Source organism: Raphanus sativus, chromosome 9, assembly GCF_000801105.2.
Source record: "Raphanus sativus cultivar WK10039 chromosome 9, ASM80110v3, whole genome shotgun sequence".
In the NCBI taxonomy this organism is placed as follows: domain Eukaryota; kingdom Viridiplantae; phylum Streptophyta; class Magnoliopsida; order Brassicales; family Brassicaceae; genus Raphanus; species Raphanus sativus.
In genome coordinates, this window is record NC_079519.1 from 28444546 (window position 1) to 28472367 (window position 27822).

General features: G+C 33.5%; 2 protein-coding genes, 1 long non-coding RNA gene and 1 pseudogene across 4 annotated transcripts; all 4 read left to right on the forward strand.

The window, feature by feature from the left end:
• Positions 1–9762: 9762 nt before the first annotated feature.
• On the forward strand, positions 9763–15996 carry LOC108828074 (kinesin-like protein KIN-14J; annotated as a pseudogene).
• A 1640-nt stretch (positions 15997–17636) lies between these two features.
• On the forward strand, positions 17637–18122 carry LOC108828075 (protein RALF-like 9). The gene has a single exon (XM_018601633.2). It carries the CDS (start codon positions 17759–17761, stop codon positions 17981–17983), a length of 225 nt encoding a protein of 74 aa, XP_018457135.1. The 5' UTR covers positions 17637–17758; the 3' UTR covers positions 17984–18122.
• A 464-nt stretch (positions 18123–18586) lies between these two features.
• On the forward strand, positions 18587–20068 carry LOC130500275 (uncharacterized). Of its 2 annotated transcripts, none has more exons than XR_008938888.1 (3): positions 18587–18851; positions 19228–19618; positions 19726–20068. It is a non-coding gene; the product is annotated as an uncharacterized LOC130500275 (long non-coding RNA). The 2 variants fall into 2 exon arrangements; XR_008938889.1 differs by having other exon boundaries at positions 19265–19618.
• A 191-nt stretch (positions 20069–20259) lies between these two features.
• LOC108828077 (protein RALF-like 9) lies at positions 20260–20564 on the forward strand. The gene has a single exon (XM_018601635.2). The coding sequence runs from the start codon at positions 20302–20304 to the stop codon at positions 20524–20526; it is 225 nt and encodes a 74-aa protein (XP_018457137.1). The 5' UTR covers positions 20260–20301; the 3' UTR covers positions 20527–20564.
• Positions 20565–27822: the final 7258 nt, after the last annotated feature.

Sequence of the window (27822 nt, forward strand, 5' to 3'; positions counted from 1 at the left end):
AAAACTTATTTTGAATTCAACAACAATGATGTTTTTTGGATTTTAGCCTATATAAAATCCCCCCTCAAAAGGGACATTTTTAACTTTTATGATAAGAAATTGGACTACTAATAATTACAATAGACCGTCAATTTCTAGATAACTAAAAGCATTTTTGGGTCAAAGATAACTTAAAGCATTTATAATGAAAAAATTCAGCACAAAATTTCTCAAATTAAGTGTAAGTATACGTAATATCTCTTACTAATATATAAAGATCATGAAAATCCACTTGAAAGTATCTTATAATTAAATACTTTTTTAAAGTTTGAAAACTATATTGAAAATATTATAAAAGATTATATATTATTAGCATAAAGGAGAATTTAAAATTATAATATAGATAATAACTAATTATAAGATGAATTTATAGGAATCCATATAATATTTAATAAATTTGTATTTTAATTGTTTTGAGAATTTTTTATGGTAGCAATAAAAGTGCCTTAAATATACAGTTATTTGTTGCACATTAACCATAACCAGCGAAGAGAACAATTAAATTGTCCTATTGTCTTGTGAAATTGTCCTATTGTCTTGTGAAGATAAATAAATTCTTCAAACTTCGGATATAAAGAAAAATACGTGAAGAAAAAATAAAATAAATATTAAAAGGAAGGAGATATTCACATTAATTGCGTGGAACAGAGCCTACTGTTATTTAAAAAACAGTGATCGAACAGTCCATTTTTGTGTGGTCCACTTTATTAAATTAGCATTGAATAATATTGTCAGCACCAGCCACTCTCTTTGATTATATCATAAATTATAAAACCAACCAAACTTTTGCTTGTGATAACATCATGAGACCTGTTTTTGATTTATCTAGTACTAATAGAATCGATTAGTGATCGAAGTGGTCTAGATGGGTAGATGAGTCTAAAGAGTCAACAAAACATCGTTAAATGTAACTTTCACGTAAGTATGCATTATGCATATGTTCAAGAAAACAGTATGCATACTGCACGGAGTCTTGTGTTGTGTCATTGTCCTATTGTCTTATTGTCTTATTTTATTTTCTGATTCCTCGGGAATTATCCGGTGGCCATGATCAACTGACTAATTCATATGAATCCGGAACCAATCTGCGTTTATATCTTCTAATAGTCGTAAGTTATTCCATGGCCATTTCGTCCGAAACTCTCTCAAAACCAATAGACCAACTTGCACCGGTTATATTTTTATTGTTTTTTTGTTTATATGTACGCCAAAGACATTTCACAATTTGAATGAAATATATTCATATATGTTTTTTCACAACATATAAGCATCAATACATCTAATTTAGATGACTAAAAAACAATCACGAAAATCAATACTGGCTAATAAATATTTTTATATTTTGTGAAATGGAGTTTTAGAGAAAAATAATATTTTAGGGATATAATCCTACTACATCGTACTTATAAAAATTATTTTGTTTTGCTTCATAAGAAACAGCCGGATAATCAGAAACCAAAAATGATGAAATGAAATGTGAAATATATATATGAAATACCTGTAACGTGTATATCATTTATAAATATCATAATTTTCTTTAAATTTACAATTTAATTTTACTATTAATTTATGATAAAAAAAATATTTTCCACAAAGAGGTAATGTTTTTGGTAAAAGACAATTTATTTATTTTCCACATATTTAAAAGGCACGTTAAATTTATATAGTAAATGCATCATTTCGCATGAGGAATTTGCGTCAGTTTCGGGTCACGTTTGCAACAGATTGTCTGCAACTGGTGAAGATGGTTTCTGAACCAGAGGAATGGCCGGCATTTGCTAACTATTTAGAAGACATAAAGACGTTGAAAGAATCCTTCCACAGCTTGGAGATCATTCATGTACCTCGCACACAAAATTTGAAGGCCGATGGTTTAGCACGTAGTGCTAGGAAACAAACGTCCTTTGTTGTGCACATGGATGCAGAGCTACCGTTTTGGTTTACAGAGTCTGTTTGAGTCTGTAAAAGTCGATGACAAAAAAAAAAAGTAAATGCATCATTTCTGTTAAAATTTAGCATTAATAAAACTAAGCCAATATAAATTTAATAAGGCCAATTTGGCTAGAAAACTAAGAAACATAACATATTTGCGGAACAATGCAACAAAAAGAATATTTAGTTGCCTGGTATGAACAGTCTCGAGTACTACGGGTGTAACTTACGTCGGAGCCCCTTGCATAGCAGAGGTTGTATGGGTAATAATTGAAAAGTAGGTAATAATTAAAAAGCAGGTGAAGATGAACACGGTAATGACGGCAATGGAGGCTGCGAACAGGAAGAGCCGAAGACAAAGGTGGAGGTGGGGGCAGGAACACGGCGGTGGAGGGCAAATGCTTATAACAAGATGACGGCTGTGCAGGCTGATTGTTTGATGACTAGTGTTGATTTGGTGTTTTATGAACATCCGATCAAGTGTTACTGTTCATCGTCTTTTTCATTACGGAATTACTGTAACAATTTTTTTCTAAGAAAACAATCTGGACAGCTTAAGTTTAACACTAGTCATCTATGTGTATTGAAAAATCAATTTTGTTTGGGAATCCCATCATGGGCCATCAAACATAAACGAGTGAATCCTAAATCTCATAACTTTCACCATAAATCAAATTAATAAAATTGTCCTGTAAACCATCTTCTTGACATTACCCATCATCGCCTCTAACTCCTCGAGATTCAAAGCAACTTCCACCATCTCCGACGACCTTACCTTGTAACCTAACACACCGAGAAGCTCATCCTCTTCTCCCTTCACGATCATCATCTTGTCTTTACTAGAAATCGCAGAGGAAGAAGTAGAAGACAGACAATTACTGTCCCGTGGTTAGGACCTTAAAACTAGTGAAGATCTCTATTAGTTTCTGATCTGCTTAGATAGTTAATCTCAATTCAGTCTTGTTTTGGGATCCAAAGGTTTGGTTTTTAGTTTGGATGACGAACAAGAGGAGCAAGGGCATCTTTGCCATTATGAAATGTGGAATAGTGACTTTCCATATACCTAATTAATTTTTATTTTATAGTCATACACTGCAATTGCCCATTTAATAAACCCTGTTAAGTACTTTTAAATTTACAATCTTAAATTATAAAATGTCTATAGAGAGACCAAAAATTATACTTTTGTGAAACAAAACTTTTAGCTTGGTAGAACAGAGGAACTAATATTGTGTTGATAAACTTTTTTTTTGTGACTGGAGACTCTAACCTTGATTTGTTTCACAAATTGATTCCCGTTAGAACTACTGCCCACGTGAATAGTACTAAAAATTCTGAACGCATGATTTTTTTTTTATAATTCCGAGGTTGTGATTCAACCGGTTAATTTTTTTGGAGGTTTGATCACCGGCGCCAGCTAAATTCAGTTATTTGTAAGAAAAATTAGATATTTTTATCGTCCAGCTATATAGATATCTACTTGAGATGCCATGCGCCACCCGACCACAACCATGCGATTAGAACTCATGATTTTGATGAATATGATTCGTGTCGTAACCAAATTTGAAACCAAATTCTTGTATTTTTATCGTATATAAATGTTATTTTACTCACCACTCTTTTCCACGTTCTATGGATGATGATAGTGGCGCCACGCATGAACATGGCAAAAACAGAAATAAGCACATGGCAGTTTATATGTTATACGTAAATCATACATTAGAACTCGAGAAATGTCAATCAGGTACGTCCAACTTTTGTTTGAAATAACTCTTTAGATTCGACGGATCCAAAGATATCTTTCGTTCTAATTTGACCAATTCTAGGAAATTTAGTGGCCTAAACATATAATAGTAATCTGATGAATTAAAAAATATTTATATAAAAATATAAAAATATTTTCCTTATAAATACAGACTAATATATTGATTTAGTTGACATTATATATATATATTGTTTGAACTATATGTATATATTATTATTTTCTAACATTATCTAACTAGAAAACAAACAAAAAACAAATCAGTTAAAGCAAAAAGAAAGCACACATGTGAAAATAATTTTTAAATAAGAATACTAAAAAGTCTAAAATAAACATATTGAAAACGCAAGACTAGATTTCAAAGTGCTAAATAAAAATGATATTCTTCTAGACAGTTAAATATAATTATCTTTTTACAAATGTGGCTAACAAAAATGTAACTTTTTTTTTTTTTTTTGAAAAATGTACTTTTTCGTATAAAGCTTCAAGGTTAGCAGTTGTATAGAAGGGACGGCTCTGCATTTGACATAAATTTTATGATTAAACTCTTCGATCCTTTTATATTAGACAATGTATGGTTTATAACTTTTTTTTTTTGACCAAGTATGGTTTATAACTTGACTTGATCAGCTGATGAAAACACTACCTCAACAAACAATCTCATCTCCGCCAAACGTCATTTGCTTCCTCTCCCCGTCATATGGTATTTGTGGTAATGGGTAAAAAAATATTTTACTTTACGCTGAGAAATATATTGAATCGAGTCTTATAGGGGTCAATCACAATTCTTGTAAAAGAAGAATAAATATCGAGTCACTATGCTCATGGTGTTGTATCCACGAGGAAACAAATGACCATGTATTTTTCACCTGTCAATATGCAATAACAATACAAAAATTAAGGGTATTCAATTATATGTATAGCAGACATATATTTTAGTATAAAAGACAAAATTAGGTGATTTTAGATTTCCAAACTATGTAGATATCAAATATAAATTGTTATTGATATGGACTTTTTTGAAGCTTATCAAGATGCAAAAAATAAACTGATTTATGCAAAGAAGATGTACATAACATAGAAACTTTTCATACAAGATGACATGATATTATGAATGGATTAACGGTAATGCCACTGTCATACAAAGATTCCAACAAGTCATTGATTATCCATCTACCAACAAATAGAGTTTCCCACGAATATGCATATCATTACGAAGAAATGCATAATTCAGGATTATGATGGGTGATCAAAGACCATAACTGCGAGGTACAAAACTATGGAATGAAGAAATATCAAGATTGATTAACGATTGAAGTGGCATAAAAAATTGAGCCCTTAGTTTGATAAACGTCAAATTCAAAAATGATAATACAACGATAACAAAAATTCTCAACGGACAAACACAAAACCTGAAGATAAAACACTACACTAAAAAATAATCAAAACTCACTAGGACTATTTCATAGTTAGTGTCTAAGCAAGTATATAATTTTATTTAGATTTCAATTTAAATCAATATTTTTTTAAATATGCTTACTTTTTCATAGTAATAATTGCTCTCGTATATCATTTATCTCCAAAAAATATCATAGCATGCATTAATATATGAAATTATAGTAATTCTATTCCATATACATTGGGTGTCAAAATGGATAATAATTAATAGATTGATCAAACCCAATCCAAATCAAGGATTTTAAGGGATAGAAAAATTATGTACAAATAGACTAATGGATAAAATAGTTAAACAGATTTACTGGACTAGGTTAATATGATTGGATAATGAGTTATACTGCATTCGCTTTGAAGTTCGGAATGGTGAAGCTGTGTATTTTTGGTTTGATAACTGGCTGGAGATAGATTAAAATTCTGGACACAACATGGGTGTTAGGCATCAGCTACCTGGGAGTCAGTAGGTCTCCTACTCTTGCTGAGTTTGTGCGTGATAATGACTAGAACCCTTGTAGATGTGGGCAAAGAAGATATCCTGCTCTCTGTGAAAAAATTGCAGGAGCTACCCGGCCAGATGTTAGTGCAGAGCCAGACAAGTATTGTGGAGACACGACCAAGATGATTTTAAACCAATATTTTCAGCTGCCAAAACCTGGAATTACTTGCGAGATAGGAAGCCCAAGCTCTCATGGCGCTGCTTTGTGTGGTTTTCACAGGCCATACCGAGGCAATCATTCATGGTTTGGCTAGCTATGAAAGACAGATTATCCACAGGAACTAGAATGCGAGAATTAATGGGCTGCGGCGAGAAGGATGAAAACAGAGATCATTTGTACTACACATGTCCGTATACATTTACGGTCTGGATGACTGTTGCAGAAAGGCTTCTAGGTGCAGCTATCACACCGGATTGGGATGATACTGTCGTATCTCTCTTGAGTACGACAAGGAGTAGACTTGACACAGTAATTCTTCGGCTAGTATTCCATACATCAATTTATGTGATCTGGAAGGAAAGTAACTCTAGGAGACATGGAGGTGCTTGTGCATCTGTGGAAGCGACTTCTAAGGGCATTGGGAAAGTAGTCAAAAATGACATCTCCTCTTTGAAATACAAGGGTAATCACAAACTTGAGGGTCTGCTACAAAGATGGTTTGCTGTCAACTCCAACTAGGAATCATTCTTTCTATTCTTTATATGTTAGAATCGCATATCATCAATTCAAAAAAAAAAAAATAGAATCGCCTATCATCCCTTTCTAAATCCCGGTTATATTTTTGATCAATAAATTTGAAATTTCATAAAAAAAAAATTACAACAATCATAAACTCAAATATATATAAACAAAAGATAATCAAACCAAATTTCTAAAACAATTTTTATTACACCAACTTTTTTTCATATATCTAGATCAGTTTTAATAAAATAAATCTAACCCAGTTACTCATATACTTTTTTATCAACGTCCAATTTGTAATATATATATATATATATATAATCCTTTCTTATAACGACTGATATATATAAATCTTATATAGTGGTTTTTAATAGGCAAGTTTTAATAATTTTTGTTTGTAAAAACCATAAAATCAATTTCTTACCACCAAATGTGTAAATTGATTTTCTTGTCAAAACTGCAAAATCTAAATTTCTGCAAAAGCCGCAAAATCATGTTTTTTCAAAAAACCATATTTTTTGTCAAAACCGTAAAATGACGTTTTTTGTAGAAACAAAAAATTGTATTTTACAACCAAAACTATAATATTGAGTTTTCACGCTAAAACCATTAAATTGTGTTTTCATGCCAAAACAGTAAAATCATATTTTCCCGCTGAGACTGTAAAATTGTGTTTTTTCACAAAAACTACAAAATCATATTTCCCAACAAAACTGCAAAATTTAGTTTTTCATCCAAAACAACAAAATTGTATTTTACTTCAAAACCGCTAATCGTATTTTTTTCCACCAAAATCACAAAATCAGGTTTTCCCGCCACAATCACAAAATATTGTTTTCCCGTCAAAACTGCAAAATTGTGTTTTCTGCCATAACTGTAAATCAAGTTTGATCTACCAAAATTGCAAAATCGTGTTTTCTTGCCAAATCTGTTAAATCTCGTTTTCTCATCAAAACTGTAAGATTTAGTTATTCCGTAATAACCGCAAAATTATGTTTTCCAACAAATTTTTAAATTGTGTTTTTTCGTCAAAACTGTAAAATCTCGTGTTTCCTCTATACCGTTAAATATGTTTTCTCACTAAAATCACATTATTATTTTTCTTGACAAATAGAAAAATTGTATTTTTCACAAATACTATAAAACCATGTTTTTCAAAGTCTATGCACTTCTTTTTTATTTTAGCCCCAAAATAATACTCTTTTATTTAATAGCCATTTAAAATATAATTTACTATTCATGGATTAACCGTTAAAACCACTAACTTATTAACTTAAATGAGTTATAGATTGACCTAGTCAATTTTTCGAATGAGTTGGTTTAATCCATAATCCATATAAGTTTAAAACCATTTGAATATAGTTTGATTTGTGTTGATTTACCTCTATTCTAGAGCTGGGCATCATTATTCGTTACTCGCATTAAACTCGCTATTTGACTCGTATCTGCCTTGGAAATTTAAGTACTCGGTGTTGTTAAGACAAGTAACAAGTCGACAATTTTCATTACTTGAAAGACCAGTTCAAGTAGTACCAAATATCATTATTAATTTTGGTACTTAACTCATTAATTGTGTCGTTACTTGCACGGTTACTCGTTACATTACTTGATATTTGTTACATGATCTATTAAATACTTGTTCATATTTGTCTTTTCTTGTACTTGCATTTAGGATTGGACACAAATATTTATTACTCTTCTTATAGTTGTTATTAAATAACAACGAATATTAAAAATTTAGCTACATGGTTTGTTATTACCTGTTATTTTCTTAAAGACGACATTTTCGTCATCGTGAAAATTATACAGTGCTTATATATCGAAGTATTCAAATAGTTTTATTTGTCTTGTTTAAAATATGAACAAATATTTTGTTTAAATCAATTTACATGTTAGTTATAATAGAATAAACAAAACAAATTTTATGTCTATTTCTAATAAAGTAGTATTTAGTAAATAGCTCTTAAACACTCAGAAAAACTGGTACAAAGTTTACAAGTAAATACTCGTAAATAGTTTATAAATACTCGTAAATAACAAGTAATTTGAAAGTAATTCATTTTTGATTAAATACTCTGTTTATAACAGCTCAAATATGAGTGAAATTTTTTATTGCTTGTGCAAAGTGAGGTAGCAAGTACATTCAAAATAACAAGTAATCGCTTTTCTACACAACCCTGCTCTATACACCAATAGATGATTAGGCCAAGAGATATCACGCCAGTCGAGACAATCTATTCATTCAATAATTTCACTGCGTATTTGGGATGGACATCACTGACCATACCACAAGAAACAAGTCCTGTAACCTCAATATCAATAGTTTTTTTTTTGATCAAACACATCAATATCAATAGCTATCTGTTTTGATCGAAGCTAATCAGATTCATAGTACAACAATTTCTCCTTGATATTTATTCATAGTACAACAATTTCTCCTTGCTATATATTTGTAGTCTTGGCCTTCAGGCAAGGAAATCTCCAGAGCTGGTTGAGTTACTATGTCAATTATTACAATTCTTCTTCACAAACAAAAATGAAAAAAGCATATAAAAAAAACTATAATATACACAGACAACTTTTCATCTATCTTATTAAAACAGAAACATTCTGTTGGACCTAACATTTATTTTGTAAGTTTTTAAATTAAATACATTTTTATATTTTATAGTTAAACCTACATTAAATCACTAATGTTCCTTTCTTTATACTATTATCCATGTTTCCAAACAATATACTTATTTCTTTATACTACTATCAATGTTTCCAAACAATATATTTTTTATACTACTATAAATGTTTCCAAACAATACAATAATTAATCTTGGTTATTTTATATCTATCATTTTCTTTTTAAAATTTTGTAAAAACGTCATAGTTTCATAAATTGCAAAATAATGAACTTTAAAGTTTGGATTATAAGATTAAAATTTTGAAACTCTTACAATTTAAATCAAATTAGATTACATATCGGTCATCCAACAGTTCAATCGGTTAATCTCAGGTTTTAGTGATTTTTTTAATATGAATATTTTAAAAATCTAAATTGAATTGTTAGATCTCCGGATTAACCGGTATAATCACAATCGGGTTGGATTTAAAAACACTGATTTAAATGCAAAAATATTTTAAATACACACTCTTAAAAATTACCAAAATATTTCTTAAATTATTAATGAAATTTTTCATCGTACAGTATTCCGCGCTTCCGAAGCGCGGATCAAGATCTAGTGTCTAATTAAACCATAAGGCATTAGACATGTAAATGTTGGTACTGTAATACGATGGTGAAAACGTACAGGATTCTGTGGACTTGGTCCTAGTTGGGCCGTAACTAGAAACTGAGAGTTTTGGATGTGAAAAAGCGGCAAGTCCGATAACCTTTTTCCTAAAACATTAAATATTTTTAGTTTTGAGAGAGAGAGAAAAAAAACAATTTTCTGCTTTTATTTTATTTTTATTTCGAAATTCGAACCGTAAATTAGCATAGTGTTTGTTTTATCGGAATTTCTCTTTCCGGGGTAGGGATTCAAACGTCCGTCTCCGTTACTCGCCAGTGAATCTGAGCAATTTGTTCTGAACATCTCGAAAGGTTTAATCTATTAACCATTTCTTTTGATTGATTTGGTCGACACTGTGGAAGAAACTTCATCACTGTTTTAACTAATTACAATGCATTTCTTTTTTTTGGGCTGTTTAGTCTTCAAATAATAGTCTTTTATCTTTATTTACATTGAAATGTTGTATGCTCCGTCTGATGGAACTAGTTTTCTGAGTTTGGACGAGTCAGAAAGCATGGATGATAGTAAGAAAGGTAGTAGTGTTTTCTACACATTTTCGACTCTTACATAATAATCTTGGATGACTCCATTTTTATCTCTAATATTCCAATAGGGTCCTGGAAGAGATGAAACCTTTTAACCTTAGTTTAGTTGTAGGTGGTGGAAACATATGGCTTCTGTTCTCACCCGTCCTCTGTTTCTTCTTTATTTTTTGTTCTCAGATCATCAGAGTTTGGTGGGATGGTTAAATCAGACACTTCCTTATTTGAATTTACCATTGGAAGCATCAGAGGAGGAACTGAGAGTATGCTTGAGGGATGGAACTGTCTTGTGTAGCCTTCTGAATCAGCTTAGTCCTGGTTCTGTGACAACGGTACTTATGAATTTCTATTTTCTTGGCTTATGTACCTTGTCGTTTTCTTTTTTTTTTCTTCCTTGTCTTTGTCATTTGTTGCTAGCAGGGCCGGCTCTGAGAATTCGGGGGCTATAGACGGTTTAAGAAGGAATTTATAAATTTGGGGGCTGAAATTTTTTTTTATATAAACTGGGGGTTTATTTATATATAATTTTTTAAAAAAATTTTGGGAGCTTAAAGGCTAATGTTTCATCCGGCTTGGCTCAGGGCCGGCCCTGGTTGCTAAACTCACACTCTTTGGCTATTTATATAGGGAGGCAGCTTTGAGCCTGCTTATGTTAAAATTGAGCGGTTTCTGACTGCTATGGATGAAATGGCCCTGCCCAGGCTCCAAGTTTCAGACATGGAACAGGTTTGATATATTTTTTTATGGATATAATTTTTTCGTCTCTTTGTAAAAAGTTGATTTCTGAAATGGGCCTTGGCAGAGCTTGCATGCTTTTTTTCTTCTCTCTGCACTTTCTCGTGTTTCTTTTTTTTTTGATTTATGACTTCTAATAAAAAAAAGTATAAAGCAGGGAGACATGGTGCCAGTTTTACAGTCCCTTAAGGCCCTTAAAGCAAGCTTTTCCGATGGTGGTTATGATAAAAACTCAAGAGGGGATGACTGCAACCTTATTGATGGATTCCAGTCCAAGGAAGAATCTGAGATTGATATCTCTGATGCTAAAATTTCGGAATTACTGAAATCCAACGACTTACGGGTTAAATATTCTAACATTGTCTTAGTAGAGTGTACCCCAACCGTTCAGCTTTTACCTCTCTGTATCTGATATCTAATGGTATTTTCTTGGTCTTGTTAGAATGCACCTACTCGGTCACTGTTTGACATGCTGGATAAGCTTCTAGATGAGAGCGTGAAGAAAATGAATGGACATGTGTCTCATGTAAGACAAAGATTGAGCTACTGATTCCACCATTCTTCTACTGATTCTTGTTTTTCTTTTTTTCCGCTGTGTTGTTTAGGCTATGGCATCTCTCTTGAGCGCACTTGTGCAAGTAATAGAACAGAGAATCTCAAATCAAGCTGATAACCTAAAGAATGTAAGCTTTGATTTTCCCGTGATACATTCTCACCTTGTAATGAAACATGTTTATGAAATGGATGCAGCAAAATATACTCTTTAGGGTACGTGAAGAAAAATACAGGTCAAGAATAAAGGTCTTAGAAACCTTGGCAGCTGGGGCAACTCAGGAAAACGAGGTACTGTTTGTTGTCTCTAGTTTTAGTTCTACAGTATTTCGCTTATTAACTGGTCTTTCTGTTTTTTCTTTTCTTCCTTTGTTGTAGATTGTTATGAACTGTACGGAGCATATAAAGGTATGTTATTGATTCCATATGTATCATCTCCTTAATACATATTTAACTTTTAGTAAAGTTTTTGCATCTTGAAAAGTTGGTTGACGTTAAAGCTCACAACTGTTAGCACGTATAGTACTTAATGGAAAGTAACATTTAAGCTAATCCTAGATATATTGATAAAAGTTCAGTCTGAGAGATCATATCATAAAATCATTATGACTACATATAACATTTTTTTTTCATTAGTCTCGTGAATTAAATTTCTGTCTCACGAGTTATTTGAATAATGGTTCTCTGTTGTGCTCTTTAGCTTGAAAAAACCAGGATAGAAGAAAGAGAAAGGTCAGAAGAAAAAGATGTTGTGCGTCTAAAAAAGGAAAAAGAGCACAATGATGCTGAGATTCGCAAGCTGAAGCAAGAGCTCAAGGTGGTGAAAGAGACGCATGAAAACCAGTGCTTGGAGTTAGAAGCAAACGCACAAAATGATAAAGTTGAGATGGAGAAGAAACTAAAGGATGCAGAGTTACAAGTTGCCGATTCCACTAGGAAGGTCAAAGAACTCGAGAAGTTGTGCCAGTCTAAATCTCAAAAATGGAAGAAGAAAGAGTGCACCTACCAGAGCTTCATAAACAACCAGTATGGGGCTTTGCAGGTTTGACTTAAAAACTATAATAATCTAAACATTAAGCGCTCTCTGGTAGTTTCCTTAAATAAAATAGTTTTTATGAATTATGCAGGATCTGAATGCTACTTCGGTGTCTATAAAGCATGAAATCCTAAGGACGCAGAAGAAATACTTTGAGGATCTAAATTACTATGGTAAGATTCATTTTTGTCACCAATTGTGAATGATTGCTTGATCAATTTTTCTATTTTAGAGTACATGGCTTGATATTTGTAATATATTTCCTAGGTTTAAAGCTCAAAGGAGTGGCTGATGCAGCCAAAAATTACCATGTCGTCCTTGAAGAAAACCGAAGGCTGTACAATGAAGTGCAGGAATTGAAAGGTAAAAAAGCACTTTGAGCCAGTGTTCTTTGTCTTCATTCGACCATTCAAGATATAACTTATGTCCTTTGTCTTGCATTTTTAGGAAATATCAGAGTCTATTGCCGGATTCGACCATTCCTTCCAGGGCAAAACAGTAGACAAACTTCTATAGAATACATCGGTGAGAATGGTGAATTGGTGGTTGCAAATCCGTTTAAGCAAGGAAAAGATACACATCGGTTATTTAAGTTCAATAAGGTTTTTGGTCAAGCAGCAAAGCAAGGTTTTGAGCTCTTTCCCTCAGCTAGTTAAGAACTACATGTATATATATATATATATCTCCTGAATCTGTTTTTATTAATAAAATGCAGAGGAGGTTTTCCTAGATACTCGACCATTAATTTCGATCGATTCTTGATGGCTACAATGTGTGTATATTTGCGTATGGTCAGACAGGCTCTGGAAAAACTTATACAATGGTAAACGACATGCTTAATTTTGCTCTTTTTGTGTTTTTAGCCAAGCACGATTTGTCTCTAACAGACATATTGCCATTTTTGTTAACACAGAGTGGGCCAAGCATCACATCAAAAGAAGACTGGGGTGTCAATTACAGAGCTCTGAACGACTTGTTCCACTTAACTCAGATTAGAAAAAGCGCTGTTGTGTATGAAGTCGGTGTTCAAATGGTTGAGATATATAATGAGCAAGTTCGTGACATACTTTCTGATGGTGGTTCCAATCGAAGATATCCTTCTCTAAGCTCATAATATAGTGGCTAAATATTTCTTGGAATATGTACATTCGTGTGTATGTTTGCATATGCTGCGTCTATAGAAAATTTCCTTAACTTGCATACGTTAGGGATTTGGAATACTGCCTTACCAAATGGGCTAGCTGTCCCAGATGCAAGCATGCATTCTGTTAGATCAACTGAAGATGTGCTTGAGCTGATGAATATTGGGCTCATGAACAGAACCGTTGGTGCCACAGCTCTCAATGAAAGGAGTAGTAGATCACACTGGTTTGTAGACTTTTCTCCGGAACTTGTTTTACTTTCCAATATTATCTAAGTCCTCAAGGACTAAAGAAATAAATAATGTTGCCCATTCTCTGCAGCGTTCTCTCTGTTCACGTACGTGGTGTCGACGTGGAAACCGACGCTGTGTTGCGTGGTAGTTTGAACTTAGTTGATCTTGCTGGAAGTGAGAGAGTTGATCGCTCTGAGGCAACTGGAGAGAGGCTTAAGGAGGCTCAGCATATAAATAAATCACTGTCAGCTCTTGGAGATGTCATATTTGCTCTAGCGCATAAGAACCCTCATGTGCCGTATAGAAACAGCAAATTGACGCAAGTCCTTCAAAGTTCTCTAGGTACTTACCTTTGCATGCTATATCCGCTAGCTTTATGTGGTTGGTTCCCTTAACTCTATGTCTTCTTAACCGTTTTGTTTTGTAGGAGGACAAGCCAAGACTCTTATGTTTGTTCAAGTCAATCCTGATGGAGATTCTTATGCTGAGACTGTTAGCACTCTGAAGTTTGCAGAAAGAGTCTCTGGTGTGGAGTTAGGTGCAGCTAAGAGTAATAAAGAGGGACGAGATGTTAGACAACTCATGGAACAGGTGCTAATTTTTATTGCTTCTCTCTTAAGATTTATTCTTGCCCATTAAAAGCAAAGAGAACAAATGTATATATATCATGATATAACAGGTATCAAACTTGAAGGATGTAATTGCCAAGAAAGATGAAGAGCTTCAAAACTTTCAGAAGCCAACAGGTAACAATGCAACCGTGCGAAAACGTGGTTTAAGCAAACTAAGATTGTTGGGGCCATCATCACCTAGAAGACATTCTATAGGAGCTTCACCAAATGCTCGACGAGGAAAGGCCTCTCGTTTGATTGGAAGAACAACCTCAGATGTCGACAACTGCTCAGAATATAGTAGCAAGCATTCTGATTCTGGTTCACCGCATTCATCGGACGAGCTTAAACATCGAAAGGATATTCGCCAACCATCTAAGTTTGCAGGAAGGGAGAAAGACATTGACTTTGAAGATGATATTGAACTCATAGGCCTTGCAGATGCAGACACTGAGGGAAGATTTAGTGATATCTCTGATAGTTGTCTTTCAATGGGAACAGAAACTGATGGTTCCATAAACAGTGCAGTAGAGTTGACTCTTTTCCCTGAGACCGAGAAGCCTCTTGAGATAACTGAACGACCTGAAGCACAATTGCCTCCTGAGAAATCAGTGAAAATGGGTAAAGCCGAGCCAAAAGAAAGGTTAGTATCCATCCATTGACACACTTTAATTGAAGAATACAGATTCTTATGTTTGTTTTGTTCTGCTGTTTTAAAAAGCAGAAGTTATATTCCATCTAAGATTCCGAAGCAGACCTTGAAACCACCGAGCCAAACCAGACCTTCTCGTCTATCAGTTGCCGCTGGCTCCTCCTCTAAGGCCTTAACAAGTAATGGCACTACGTTAAATCTTTCACTTGTGTCCTTAGAAACAAATCTGTTTGCATAATTATTCTCAAGTCAGGCTTTAATCACAACTTAGATTATTATATGAAGAGTATGCTTGCTTATCCACAAAAGGAATCTCACTTGGGGATCTTTAGTGTCAAATTTCTCATGAATCATCTAGTCTTCTTGATTTGCTTCAGGTGGTAAAAGACCGACAATTAGCACTTCATCTTCAGCAAAGCCACTCAACAGAAGGCGGTGAAGATTCTTTTGATTTGATCCAGATGGTGTTTGATAGTTAATTGTGTAACTATAAGGAAGCATATGATGCCTTTTTGTAAACTTGATTAACAAACACCCGTGAGTCCGTGACCAAAGTCTTCTTTTTGGATTGGTGTTAACAAAATCTTGTCTATATGTTGTTTTTCATATGACAATAGAATTAGGCCAAAATGCCCAGAGTTGCTCTTTTTTTTTTCTCTATTAGTCTCTGATTTTTTTTCCAGGAATTCACTCTGGTTCCTGAATAGAAAGAAAATGAGAGATGAGGTTAGGGCTGGGCGTAAATTACTCGTTCCTCGCTTTAAACTCTCTATTTGATTTGTATCCGCTTTGAAAATTCAAATACTCTTTGTTGTCAAGGCAAATAACAAGTTGACAATTTCATTATTTGTAATACCAAGTCAAGTATCATTACTATTTTTAATACTTGACTCGTTATGTCATGGTACTTGCTTTATTATTTACTAGTATTTGTTACATGATCTATTAATTATTTGTTCATATTTGTTTTTCTTTACTTGCATTTAAAATTGGACATAAATACTGGTTACTTTTTTTATACTTGTAACTTGTTTTGTATCCATCTTGAGTTTTGAATGCTCGTTGTCATCTAGTCAAGTATTACATATTAACAAGTACTAAAAGTTTAGTTATATGACTTGTTATTACTTGTCTAAAGAAGATATTTTCTTATTTGTCTTCCTTATAATATGAACAAATATTTCATTTAAAGTAATAATTCACATGTTATTTTAAGTAGAATATGCAAAACAAACTTTCATGTCTATTTCTAGTAGAGTATTATTTAGTAAGTAGTTTTTAAATATTTTGAAAAAACTCATAAATAGTTCAGAAGTACTCGTAAATAGTAAGTAATAGACTAAGACGAGTAACTTCCGAGTAATTCATTTTTGATAAAGTACTCGAAATAACAAATACTTTTTTTAACAAGTCAAGTACAAGTCAAAAAATTTATTACTCGTACAAGGTAAATCAAGTCGCAAATAAACGCAAAATAACAAATTCTGGTCTTGTGCCCAACCCTAGATGAGGTTTCTATTTATCATAAAATGGTATAGGAGTCCTAGATTTAATCCTAACGGGTTATGGATCTGACGGATTTTCCTTCTAAACCCAATAAAATTTTGAGTTTGGGTTTTGGGATGTTATGCCAAGCTTGAGATCCACAACACAAAATCTTTCTCTCTCTTGTATTTGAAACCACAATAACAGACTGATCCAAACTGTAGAAACCTGAAATCCCCATCATGATGATCATTGAACCTTAAAACTGAGATATGTGATGGATCCTTTGCCGGAAAGAGCTTCAAACATAGGTTAGGTCCCCTTTCTCGTCGCCTTCACGAGTGCCTTTAAATTTGTTAATCACCTTTAAGCTTTGATTACTAATTAATTAAGAGAATGGAAAAAACTTGAAATCGGAAAAAGTGAAAATGCGAATTTTTTTTACTTTTGACTTAATGGAGTGATATATTACTCCATTTTTAGCATATTTTAAAGTAAAAAAATAACAAAAAACTATTTTAACTTGATTAGATAAATTTAGAATAACAGCGCATATTTTTTCTTTTATTCTACGTTATTATAGCAATGATGCTATCGAGTCACAACCTTAATATTGAACGGGAACAGCTAATTAAATGTGTCGTTGCAATATATAGAATGTTTTGATTTTTAAGAAAACTATTTTTAACTTAATTAAACAAATTTAGAATTATTATACCGAACTTTTCTTTCACTCCACATTGTTATAGCAACGATGCTATCCAGTCACAACCTTAATCTTGAACGAGAAAAGCTAATTATATATGCCGTTGCCAGATATAGAATGTTTTCATCCCCTAGTTTAGAGAAAAGATCAACTAACTAAGTTATACTAAAATTATCCGTTTACTAAAAATTATGTGGTTGTAATCAATCATCATCCTAAAAATAACTATTTGAAACACATCTATTGTCTACTATATAAGCACCAATAACCTCTACTTTATAACCACAGAGCAAATTTCAAATACAATTAAATCATATAAATACAAAATAATTGAGCTCCTAATCAGAGTTTCTCTTATAAACGATTTATATATTTAATTTATTTGGAAAATAAAAAATAACAAGCAATTATAATAGTATGGGGATGGCTAAAACTATTAAAATTATTTTCTCTCTAGCTTTTGTGGTGTTCTTGGCTTTTGCAGCAACCAATGTTGAGGCAACAAGATACATAGGCTATGATGCCCTTCGTCATGGAGATCACGAATTCGGTTGCAGTAAACTACACCCTCAATTCTGCAAGAAGGTACAAGCCAATCCTTATACAAGAGGTTGTAAGGGTATCGAACATTGCCGTGGTTAATTTCTACAAATGCCATCCTCATATTAATATCAAATGATTAATTTCATGTGTTTGGTATTTATATTCTTTTATTGTTCATGTAACTGATTGTTACCCTATTATTTATGATAATATCAATAAAATAATTATATTTATGTTATTTGTTCTTGCTATTTAACAATCTTTTGAGCTATTTTGAATGTTTAGCTAAATTTTATCCAATATTATTTTAAATATATATTAGCCAGATTCACTTGTTGCAGTCTAGAATTAAAAAGAAAATACAAACATTTCTCAAATAATCATTTCTATTTCTATCATTTTCAAAAAGAGTATTTGCACTAAATAACTAAAAACATAATAAAAAAAAACAGTATAGACACTGTGCATCTTTCATTAATCCAATGTTAATCTATCTGTACTAAATAAAATCAACTAAATTGAAGGTTTCTTAGGATGTCTATATAGAACAAAATATTTCCCACCAACCATGTTAGCATAATTCACATGTAATTTACAAGATTATGGGCTTCAGTTTCTTATCCATCATAGTTTTTTCATATTATTTTAAAGAGCCCATTTGAAGTCTAATTAACATATTTATGTGGCTTCTAGCTTTTTCTTCTTCCGTGACATGAAAAATCTCTTGGCCTCCTTTAACCCCACGTCAAAGCATAACTTCAAGCTTTCAATACTTCTATCTAGCCACCTCCCCCACTCTTGGGATCGATTACTACTCTGCAAACCGTTTAAGCACCTTCATGACTAATGGCTTCTCAGATTTCGCACTCTACTCCTTATATAAGCTCCAGTCGCATTTTCACTATTCACTAGAAGATAAAATTCATCCGAGCTAATTGATGGGAGTGAGATCGACCACAAAGTTTAGGTAATTTAAAATATAAAATTTGCTTTTTCAGTGAAAGTTTGCAATTTTCTGGAATTGAGTCAATTACTAGCATCTTTTTCGTTCGAATCCATCTTTTGGTAGATCCAGGTTGATTTTTGGTTTTTTCAACTTAAAACAAATTAGTAATTATTGGATTAGTTCTAACTTTTATATATTAGTTGATTTCCCTGTGAAATATACATATCCCTAATACTCTTTGATTTTACAAGAAGTGCTTAACACTATGTGTTTGATTCACCATCGTAAAGTTATGGTCTATAGAGTGGTTAAGCTTCCAATAAAATATGAAAGATAATCTCTCATCTGTTTGAAATGCCTTTTGCTTATTGTGAAACTACGAATGTTGTATCTGCAGCTTACACTGAAAGACATTTGATCTTTTGGTTTGACAGTCGTTTCTTTTCCGGCACGTTGTAGTAAAAGGGTAAGTCTGGCTCAAACCGGTACAAAATCAATAATGCTTATTCGCTTAAAGCTATGTTGAAGGACGACATTGTTTTGGCAAAACCACGTCGCAGCTCTAGGTTTCGAAAAAAAATCATTACTGATTCAAGTGGTAGTCTTGTATTACTTTGCCTCAGCAACGACTTTATTTAGGTTGTCTTCCATTTGATATAATTTCCTTCGTAACCCTTCATTTCTCTTGCTAGACTGCCTTGGAAAGGCATTTGTGCAGGTACCAAAAAAAAATCAGAATTATGACAAGAAGATCATTGAAAAGAAAAAGCACTTTACATCTGTTGAAGGTAATAATAGTTCTGTTTACAGTTAAGGTCATCAATTTTAAGATTTTCTCTTTGCTTTCTCTCTCTTCATGTCTCGATCCGCGATTTCTTTATGAGTCTTCCGACAGAGTCCACTTTGGTGAAGCTTTTCTTGGTTGATTTGGTCTATCCGGCTTTTGGAAGTGCAGGGAAGCTGCTACCGGACAGATGGATGAGATGACTATTTTCCAAAGAACGGTTAGAAAAATTCAGTTGTGGATAGTGTGGCTAGTGTATATTAATTCAGTTGTAAATAGTGAATACTATTGTGAGTTTTCAAATTTCAAAATGCTCTCCGACGCCGGTGGTGCAGGCGCACGCCGGCGTCGCCTCTGCCAGTCTCCCCTAGTCACGACTACATCTTTAATTCACTTCTGCCCTGTATCTCTTATGGCTTCTTTCAATTTTGCTGCTCTGGATCTGGATCTATTGTAATCAATCATCATCCTAAAAATAACTATTTGAAACACATCTATTGTCTACTATCACCATCTTTTGTCTACTATATAAGCACCAATAACCTCTACTTTATCCACAGAGCAAATTTCAAATACAATTAAATCATATAAATACAAATAATTGAGCTCCTAATCAGAGTTTCTCTTATAAACGATTTATATATTTAATTTATTTGGAAAATAAAAATAACAAGCAATTATAATAGTATGGGGATGGCTAAAACTATTAAAATTATTTTCTCTCTAGCTTTTGTGGTGTTCTTGGCTTTTGCAGCAACCAATGTTGAGGCAACAAGATACATAGGCTATGATGCCCTTCGTCATGGAGATCACGAATTCGGTTGCAGTAAACTACACCCTCAATTCTGCAAGAAGGTACAAGCCAATCCTTATACAAGAGGTTGTAAGGGTATCGAACATTGCCGTGGTTAATTTCTACAAATGCCATCCTCATATTAATATCAAATGATTAATTTCATGTGTTTGGGTATTTATATTCTTTTATTGTTCATGTAACTGGTTGTTACCCTATTATTTATGATAATATCAATAAAATAATTATATTTATGTTATTTGTTCTTGCTATTTAACAATCTTTGAGCTATTTTGAATGTTTAGTTAAATTGTATCCAATATTATTTTAAATAATATTAGCCAGATTCACTTGTTGCAGTCTAGAATTAAAAAGAAAATACAAACATTTCTCAATAATCATTTGTATTCTATCATTTTCAAAAAGAGTATTTGCACTAAATAACTAAAAACATAATTAAAAAAAACAGTATAGACACTGTGCATCTTTCATTAATCCAATGCTAATCTATCTGTACTAAATAAAATCAACTAAATTGAAGGTTTCTTAGGATGTCTATATAGAACAAAATATTTCCCACCAACCATGTTAGCATAATTCACATGTAATTTACAAGATTATGGGCTTCAGTTTCTTATCCATCATAGTTTTTTCATATTATTTTAAAGAGCCCATTTGAAGTCTAATTAACATATTTATGTGGCTTCTAGCTTTTCTTCTTCGGTGACATGAAAAATCTCTCGGCCTCCTTTAACCCCACGTCAAAGCATAACTTCAAAGCTTTCAATACTTCTGTCTAGCCACCTCCCCCACTCTTGGGATCGATTACTACTCTGCAAACCGTTTAAGCACCTTCATGACTAATGGCTTCTCAGATTTTGCACTCTACTCCTTATATATCTCCAGTCGCATTTTCACTAGAAGATAAAATTCATCCGAGCTAATTGATGGGAGTGAGATCAACCACAAAGTTTAGGTAATTTAAAATATAAAATTTGCTTTTTCAGTGAAAGTTTGCAATTTTCTGGTATTGAGTCAATTACTAGCATCTTTTTCGTTCGAATCCATCTTTTGGTAGATTCAATCTTTTTGGTAGATTCAGGTTTATTATGAGTTTTCAACTTAAAACAAATTGATAATTATTGGATTAGTTCTAACTTATATATATTAGTTGATTTCCCATGTGGAATATACATATCCATAATACTCTTTGATTTTTACAAGAAGTGCTTAACACTATGCGTTTGATTCACCATCGTAAAGTTATGGTCTATGGAGTGGTTAAGCTTCCAATAAAATATGAAAGATAATCTCTCATCTGTTTGAAATTCCATTTGCTTATTGTGAAACTACGAATGTTGTATCTGCAGCTTACATTGACAGACATTTGATCTTTTGGTTTGACAGTCGTTTCTTTTCCGGCACGTTACGAAATCAATCATGCTTATTCGCTTAAATCTATTTTGAAGGACGACATTGTTTTGGCAAAGCCACGTCGCAGCTCTAGGTTTCGAAAAAAATCATTACTGATTCAAGTGGTAGTCTTGTATTTACTTTGCCTCAGCAACGACTTTAGGTTGCCTTCCATTTGATATAATTTCCTTCGTAACCCTTCATTTCTCTTGCTAGACTGCCTTGGAAAGGCATTTGTGCAGGTACCAAAAAAATTCAGAATTATGACAAGATTATTGAAAAGAAAAAGCGCTTTACATCTGTTGAAGGTAATAGTTCTGTTTACGGTTAAGGTCATCAAGTTTAAGGTTTTCTCTCTCTTCATGTCTCGATCCGCAATTTCTTTATGAGTCTTCCAACAGACAGAGTCCACTTTGGTGAAGCTTTTCTTGGTTGATTTGGTCTATCCGGATTTTGGAAGTGCAGGGAAGCTGCTATCGGACAGATGGAGATGACTATCTTCCAAAGAACGGTTTTTAAAATGACGGCTAGAAAAATTTAGTTGTGGATAGTGAAGTGCTTCGATCTTTCTTAAAATCAATTATGATGAATATTGAATAGTGAATACTATTTAGATTTTTTCCATCATATTCATATATAGTTAATTAACTTTTTTTTTCTGTCACAAATATAATTAAATAATCATTTGTATTTCTATCATTTTCAAAAAGAGTATTTGCACTAAATAACTAAAAACATAATTAAAAAAAAACAGTATAGACACTGTGCATCTTTCATTAATCCAATGCTAATATATCTGTACTAAATAAAATCAACTAAATTGAAGGTTTCTTAGGATGTCTATATAGAACAAAATATTTCCCACCAACCATGTTAGCATAATTCACATGTAATTTACACGATTATGGGTTTCAGTTTCTTATCCATCATAGTTTTTTCATATTATTTTAAAGAGCCCATTTGAAGTCTAATTAACATATTTATGTGGCTTCTAGCTTTTTCTTCTTCCGTGACATGAAAAAATCTCTTGGCCTCCTTTAACCCACGTCAAAGCATAACTTCAAGCTTCAATACTTCTGTCTAGCCACCTCCCCCACTCTTGGGATCGATTACTACTCTGCAAACCGTTTAAGCACCTCATGACTAATGGCTTCTCAGATCTCGCACTCTACTACCTTATATAAGCTCCAGTCGCATTTCACTATTCACTAGAAAGATAAAATTCATCCGAGCTAATGATGGAGTGAGATCGACCACAAAGTTTAGGTAATTTAAAATATAAAAATTTGCTTTTTCAGTGAAAGTTTGCAAATTTCTGGAATTGAGTCAATTACTAGCATCTTTCGTCGGAAAATCCATCTTTGGTAGATCCAGGTTATTATGGTTTTCAACTTAAAACAAATTAGTAATTATGGATTAGTTCTAACTTTTATAATAGAGTTATTTCCCTGTAAAATATACATATCCCTAATACTCTCTTGATTTTACAAGAAGTGCTTAACCACTATGTGTTTGATTCACCATCGTAAAGTTAGGTCTATGGAGTGGTAAGCTCCAAAAAAATACGAAAGATAATCTCTCATCTGTTTGAAATGCCTTTTGCTTATTGTGAAACTACGAAGTTGTATCTGCAGTTACACTGAAAGACATTTGATCTTTGGTGAACAGTCGTTTCTTTTCCGGCACGTGTAGTAAAAGGGTAAGTCTGGCCAAAACCGGTACAAAATCAATAATGCTTATTCGCTTAAAGCTATGTTGAAGGACGACATTTTTTGGCAAAGCCACGTCGCAGCTCTAGGTTTCGAAAAAAAAATCATTACGATTCAAGTGGAGTCTTGTATTACTTGCCTCAGCAACGACTTTATTTAGTTGTCTTCATTTGATATAATTTCCCTCGTAACCCTTCATTTCTCTTGCTAGACTGCCTTGGAAAGGCATTTGTGCAGGTACCAAAAAATCAGAAATTAGACAAGAAGATCATTGAAAAAGAAAAAGCACTTACATCTGTTGAAGGTAATAATAGTTCTGTTTACAGTTAAGGTCATCAATTTAAGATTTTCTCTTTGCTGTCTCCTCTCTTCATGTCTCGATCCGCGATTTCTTATGAGTCTTCCGACAGAGTCCACTTTGGTGAAGCTTTTCTTGGTTGATTTGGTCTATCCGTGTTTGGAAGTGCAGGGAAGCTGCTACCGGACAGATGGATGAGATGACTATTTTCCAAAGAACGGTTAGAAAAATTCAGTTGTGGATAGTGTGGCTAGTGTATATTAATTCAGTTGTAAATAGTGAATACTATGTGAGTTTTCAAATTCAAAATGCTCTCCGACGCCGGTGGTGCAGGCGCACGCCGGCGTCGCCTCTGCCAGTCTCCCCTAGTCACGACTACATCTTAATTCACTTCTGCCCTGTATCTCTTAGGCTTTTCAATTTTTGCTGCTCTGGATCTGGATCTACTGTCAACACTAACCGGTAGAGATCTCCGTGGTCTCGTACTGTTTGGCGGAGTTCACCAGAGGAACTCTCTCCGGGGACTCCTGGAAATTGTCTCAGATAAGGTTTTTTTGTCCGCTTAATACCTTCTCCACCCCGTTAAGTTATCTTCTCTCCAGTGTCTTGCTTGGAAGTCCGGCAAAACCTGTTATGGTGAAGAAACAGTCTCCTCCTCTGGACTGTCTCGATGGCCATCTAGCTGTTCTGGTGAGCTCTGCAACCCACCGACCACTGCTCTTTGTCTTTCAACCGGGATCTCCTCGCCCCTTCCGACTCGTTCTCCAGGATCCACAACGTCCCTGGCCAATGAGCCAGCAGCTATGGACACAAGATTCAAATCTTCACGGGCCTGGCCCAGTACTTGGCTGAAGCTACCAGCCCAATACCAATCTACCAAAATCCAGAAACCTGCAACACATCGTGAGTCAATCAATTCCGTTTTGATTTCTATGGTTAAGTTAAAATAGCTTCGATGGATTCACTGAATTATTCTGAGCTTATTGCAATATCACTCACTTAGGAAGCAGTTTTCGGTGATCACCGGATCTTCTATCGTTTTCATCATCCTCCTGGTCGAGGAACAGAATCCTACAATCATGTCTCCACATGAAAACAGGGATGTTTTCGGATCCTTTCTGAGTTATTGTTTCAGCTTACTCACCCGTTTGTTACGGCGAGCGATCTGTACGGGCCAGAAGGTGCAATCAAAATCACTTCCGTTTTTTGTTGGTGAGGGTTGTCTCCAACATAACTTGTGACTAAATCTCAGCTATCCGACTTTGCCGGAAAGACTATCGACGCATTCAGACTATGTCTCGAATTCGCTCTCAACTTCATATGAAGATTTATTATGTTTAATGCTTTTGCTATTGTAGTTTATGGTTTGTCTCCAAGAGGATGCTTAGTTCCCTCTTGTTATTGTAGTCTTCAAATTGAGTTTAACGAAAAGTTGTGTTCAAAAAAAAATAGTGAATACTATTTACACTTTTTCCATCATATTCATATATAATTAACTAATTCTTTTTCTGTCACGAATATAATTAATTAATTATTGGCTCATCAAGAGACATTTTGTTTTGGTTTTATATAATCTGATCGTTAACTCTTTTTTTTTCTTGCTTCTCTCTTACTCATGGAGAGGTCCTTATTATCATTACATTTCTAGTAGTAGATTAATGTCTTTTGAGCTGGTGGAGATTTTGAAGGGCAAGAAAGATATGGCAAAATCGTAATGACCGTCTTCTATATGGATTAGATCCATCTGATGTGCGGAAAACAAACCGGAGAATCGGGATTGCTTTCAATGAAACATGTGCTGGATTACAGAGGAGGGGAGACAAAAATGGAGCCAAGCTTTGACCGATGCTGGAGAACACTTCCTTAACACTTTGTTCTTTCCTTGTTCACTTCTTTATTCTAATTTGGCAGGTTTTTAATTAAATATGTTTGATAACCGCGGTCATTTATATATATATTCTCTCTTTCTCCCTCGTTATAAGGGACAATGAAGGGACTCACTGAAATGATTGGCAGAGAAGTTTCAAACAAACAAACGATTTTGAAGACAGATAGAAGTGGTGGGTATGAAAGCACACTTGAAGAATATGCCGATTGTTACATTATAAAAAATGATGATGAAGATAGTTGGAACTTGTGGCCCTGCGGGTATTGGTAAGACTACCTTTGCAAGATGGTCGTAAGACTCATAGACACGTTCCGTCCTAGGCCAGGGAGATTGCACTGTGTTGTTTTATCCCAAGATTTTCCACATTTGGGTCTTTAATGAAACAAGATTTCATGGTTCCAAGCTTGACCTCTGGATTTTGTATGGTCAAGTTTGAAGGAGGAGTATTGAAATGAGGAACCAAAAAGAAGAATAAATTGAAGAAAAAAAGACACAGGAAAGAAGATGTCACAAAACTTCACCAAAACTCACAACCTCACAAGAAGTTCACCAGATCTCTCACATGATTTGGGTAGACAATATTTGAAACCACCACGAGCCAAACCAGACTTCTCGTCTATCAGTTGCCGCTGGCTCCTCTCTAAGGCTTAACAAGTAATGGCACTACGTTAAATCTTTCACTTGTGTCCTTAGAAACAAATCTGTTGCATAATTATTCTCAAGTCAGGCTTAATCACAACTTAGATTATTAATGAAGAGTATGCTTGCTTATCCCACAAAAGGAATCTCACTTGGGGATTTTAGTGTCAAATTCTCATGAATCATCTAGTCTTCTTGATTTGCTTCAGGTGGTAAAAGACCGACAATAGCACTTCATCTTCAGAGCGGTGAAAGATTCTTTTGATTTGAATCCAGATGGTGGTTAATAGTTAATTGTGTAACTATAAGGAAGCATATGATGCCTTTTTGTAAACCTGATTAACAAACACCCGTGAGTCCGTGACCAAAGCTCTTCTTTTGATTGGTGTTAACAAAATCTTGGTCTACGTAAGCGTTGAGGTTTCTATATGTGGTTTGTCATATGATAATAGAATTAAGCCAAAATGCCCAGAGTTGCTCTTTTTTTCTCTCTATTAGTCTCTGATTTTTTTCCAAGGAATTCACTCTGGTTCCTGAATAGAAAGAAAAATGAGAGATGAGTTAGGGCTGGGCGTAAATACTCGTTCCTCGCTTTAAACTCTCTATTTGATTTGTATCCGCGTTGAAAATTCAAATACTCTTTGTTGTCAAGGCAAATAACAAGTTGACATTTCATTATTGTAATACAAGTTAAGTATCATTATTATTTTAATACTTGACTCGTTATGTCATGGAACTTGTTTATTATTTACTAGTATTTGTTACATGATCTATTAATTATTTGTTCATATTTGTTTTTTCTTTACTTGCATTTAAAATTGTACATAAATACCTGGTTACTTTTTTATACTTGTAACTTGTTTTGTATCCATCTTGAGTTTTGAATGCTCGTTGTCATCTAGTCAAGTATTACATATTAACAAGTACTAAAAGTTAGTTATATGACTTGTTATTACTTGTCTAAAGAAGATATTCTTATTGTCTTCCTTAAAATATGAAACAAATATTTCGTTTAAAGTAATAATTCACATGTTATTTAAGTAGAATATGCAAAACAAACTTTCATGTCTATTTCTAGTAGAGTAATTTAGTAAGTAGTTTTAAATATTTTGAAAAAACTCGTAAATAGTTCAGAATACTCGTAAATAGTAAGTAATAGACTAAGACGAGTAACTTCCGAGTAATTCATTTTGATAAAGTACTCGAAATAACAAATACTTTTTTTAACAAGTCAAGTACAAGTCAAAAATTTATTACTCGTACAAGGTAAATCAAGTCGCAAATAAACGCAACATAACAAATTCTGGTCTTGTGCCCAACCCTAGATGAGGTTTCTATTTATCAAAAAAATGGTATAGGAGTCCTAGATTTATCCTAACGGGTTATGGATCTGACGGATTTTCCTTCTAAACCCAATAAAATTTTGGAGTTTGGGTTTTGGGATGTTATGCCAAGCTTGAGATCCACA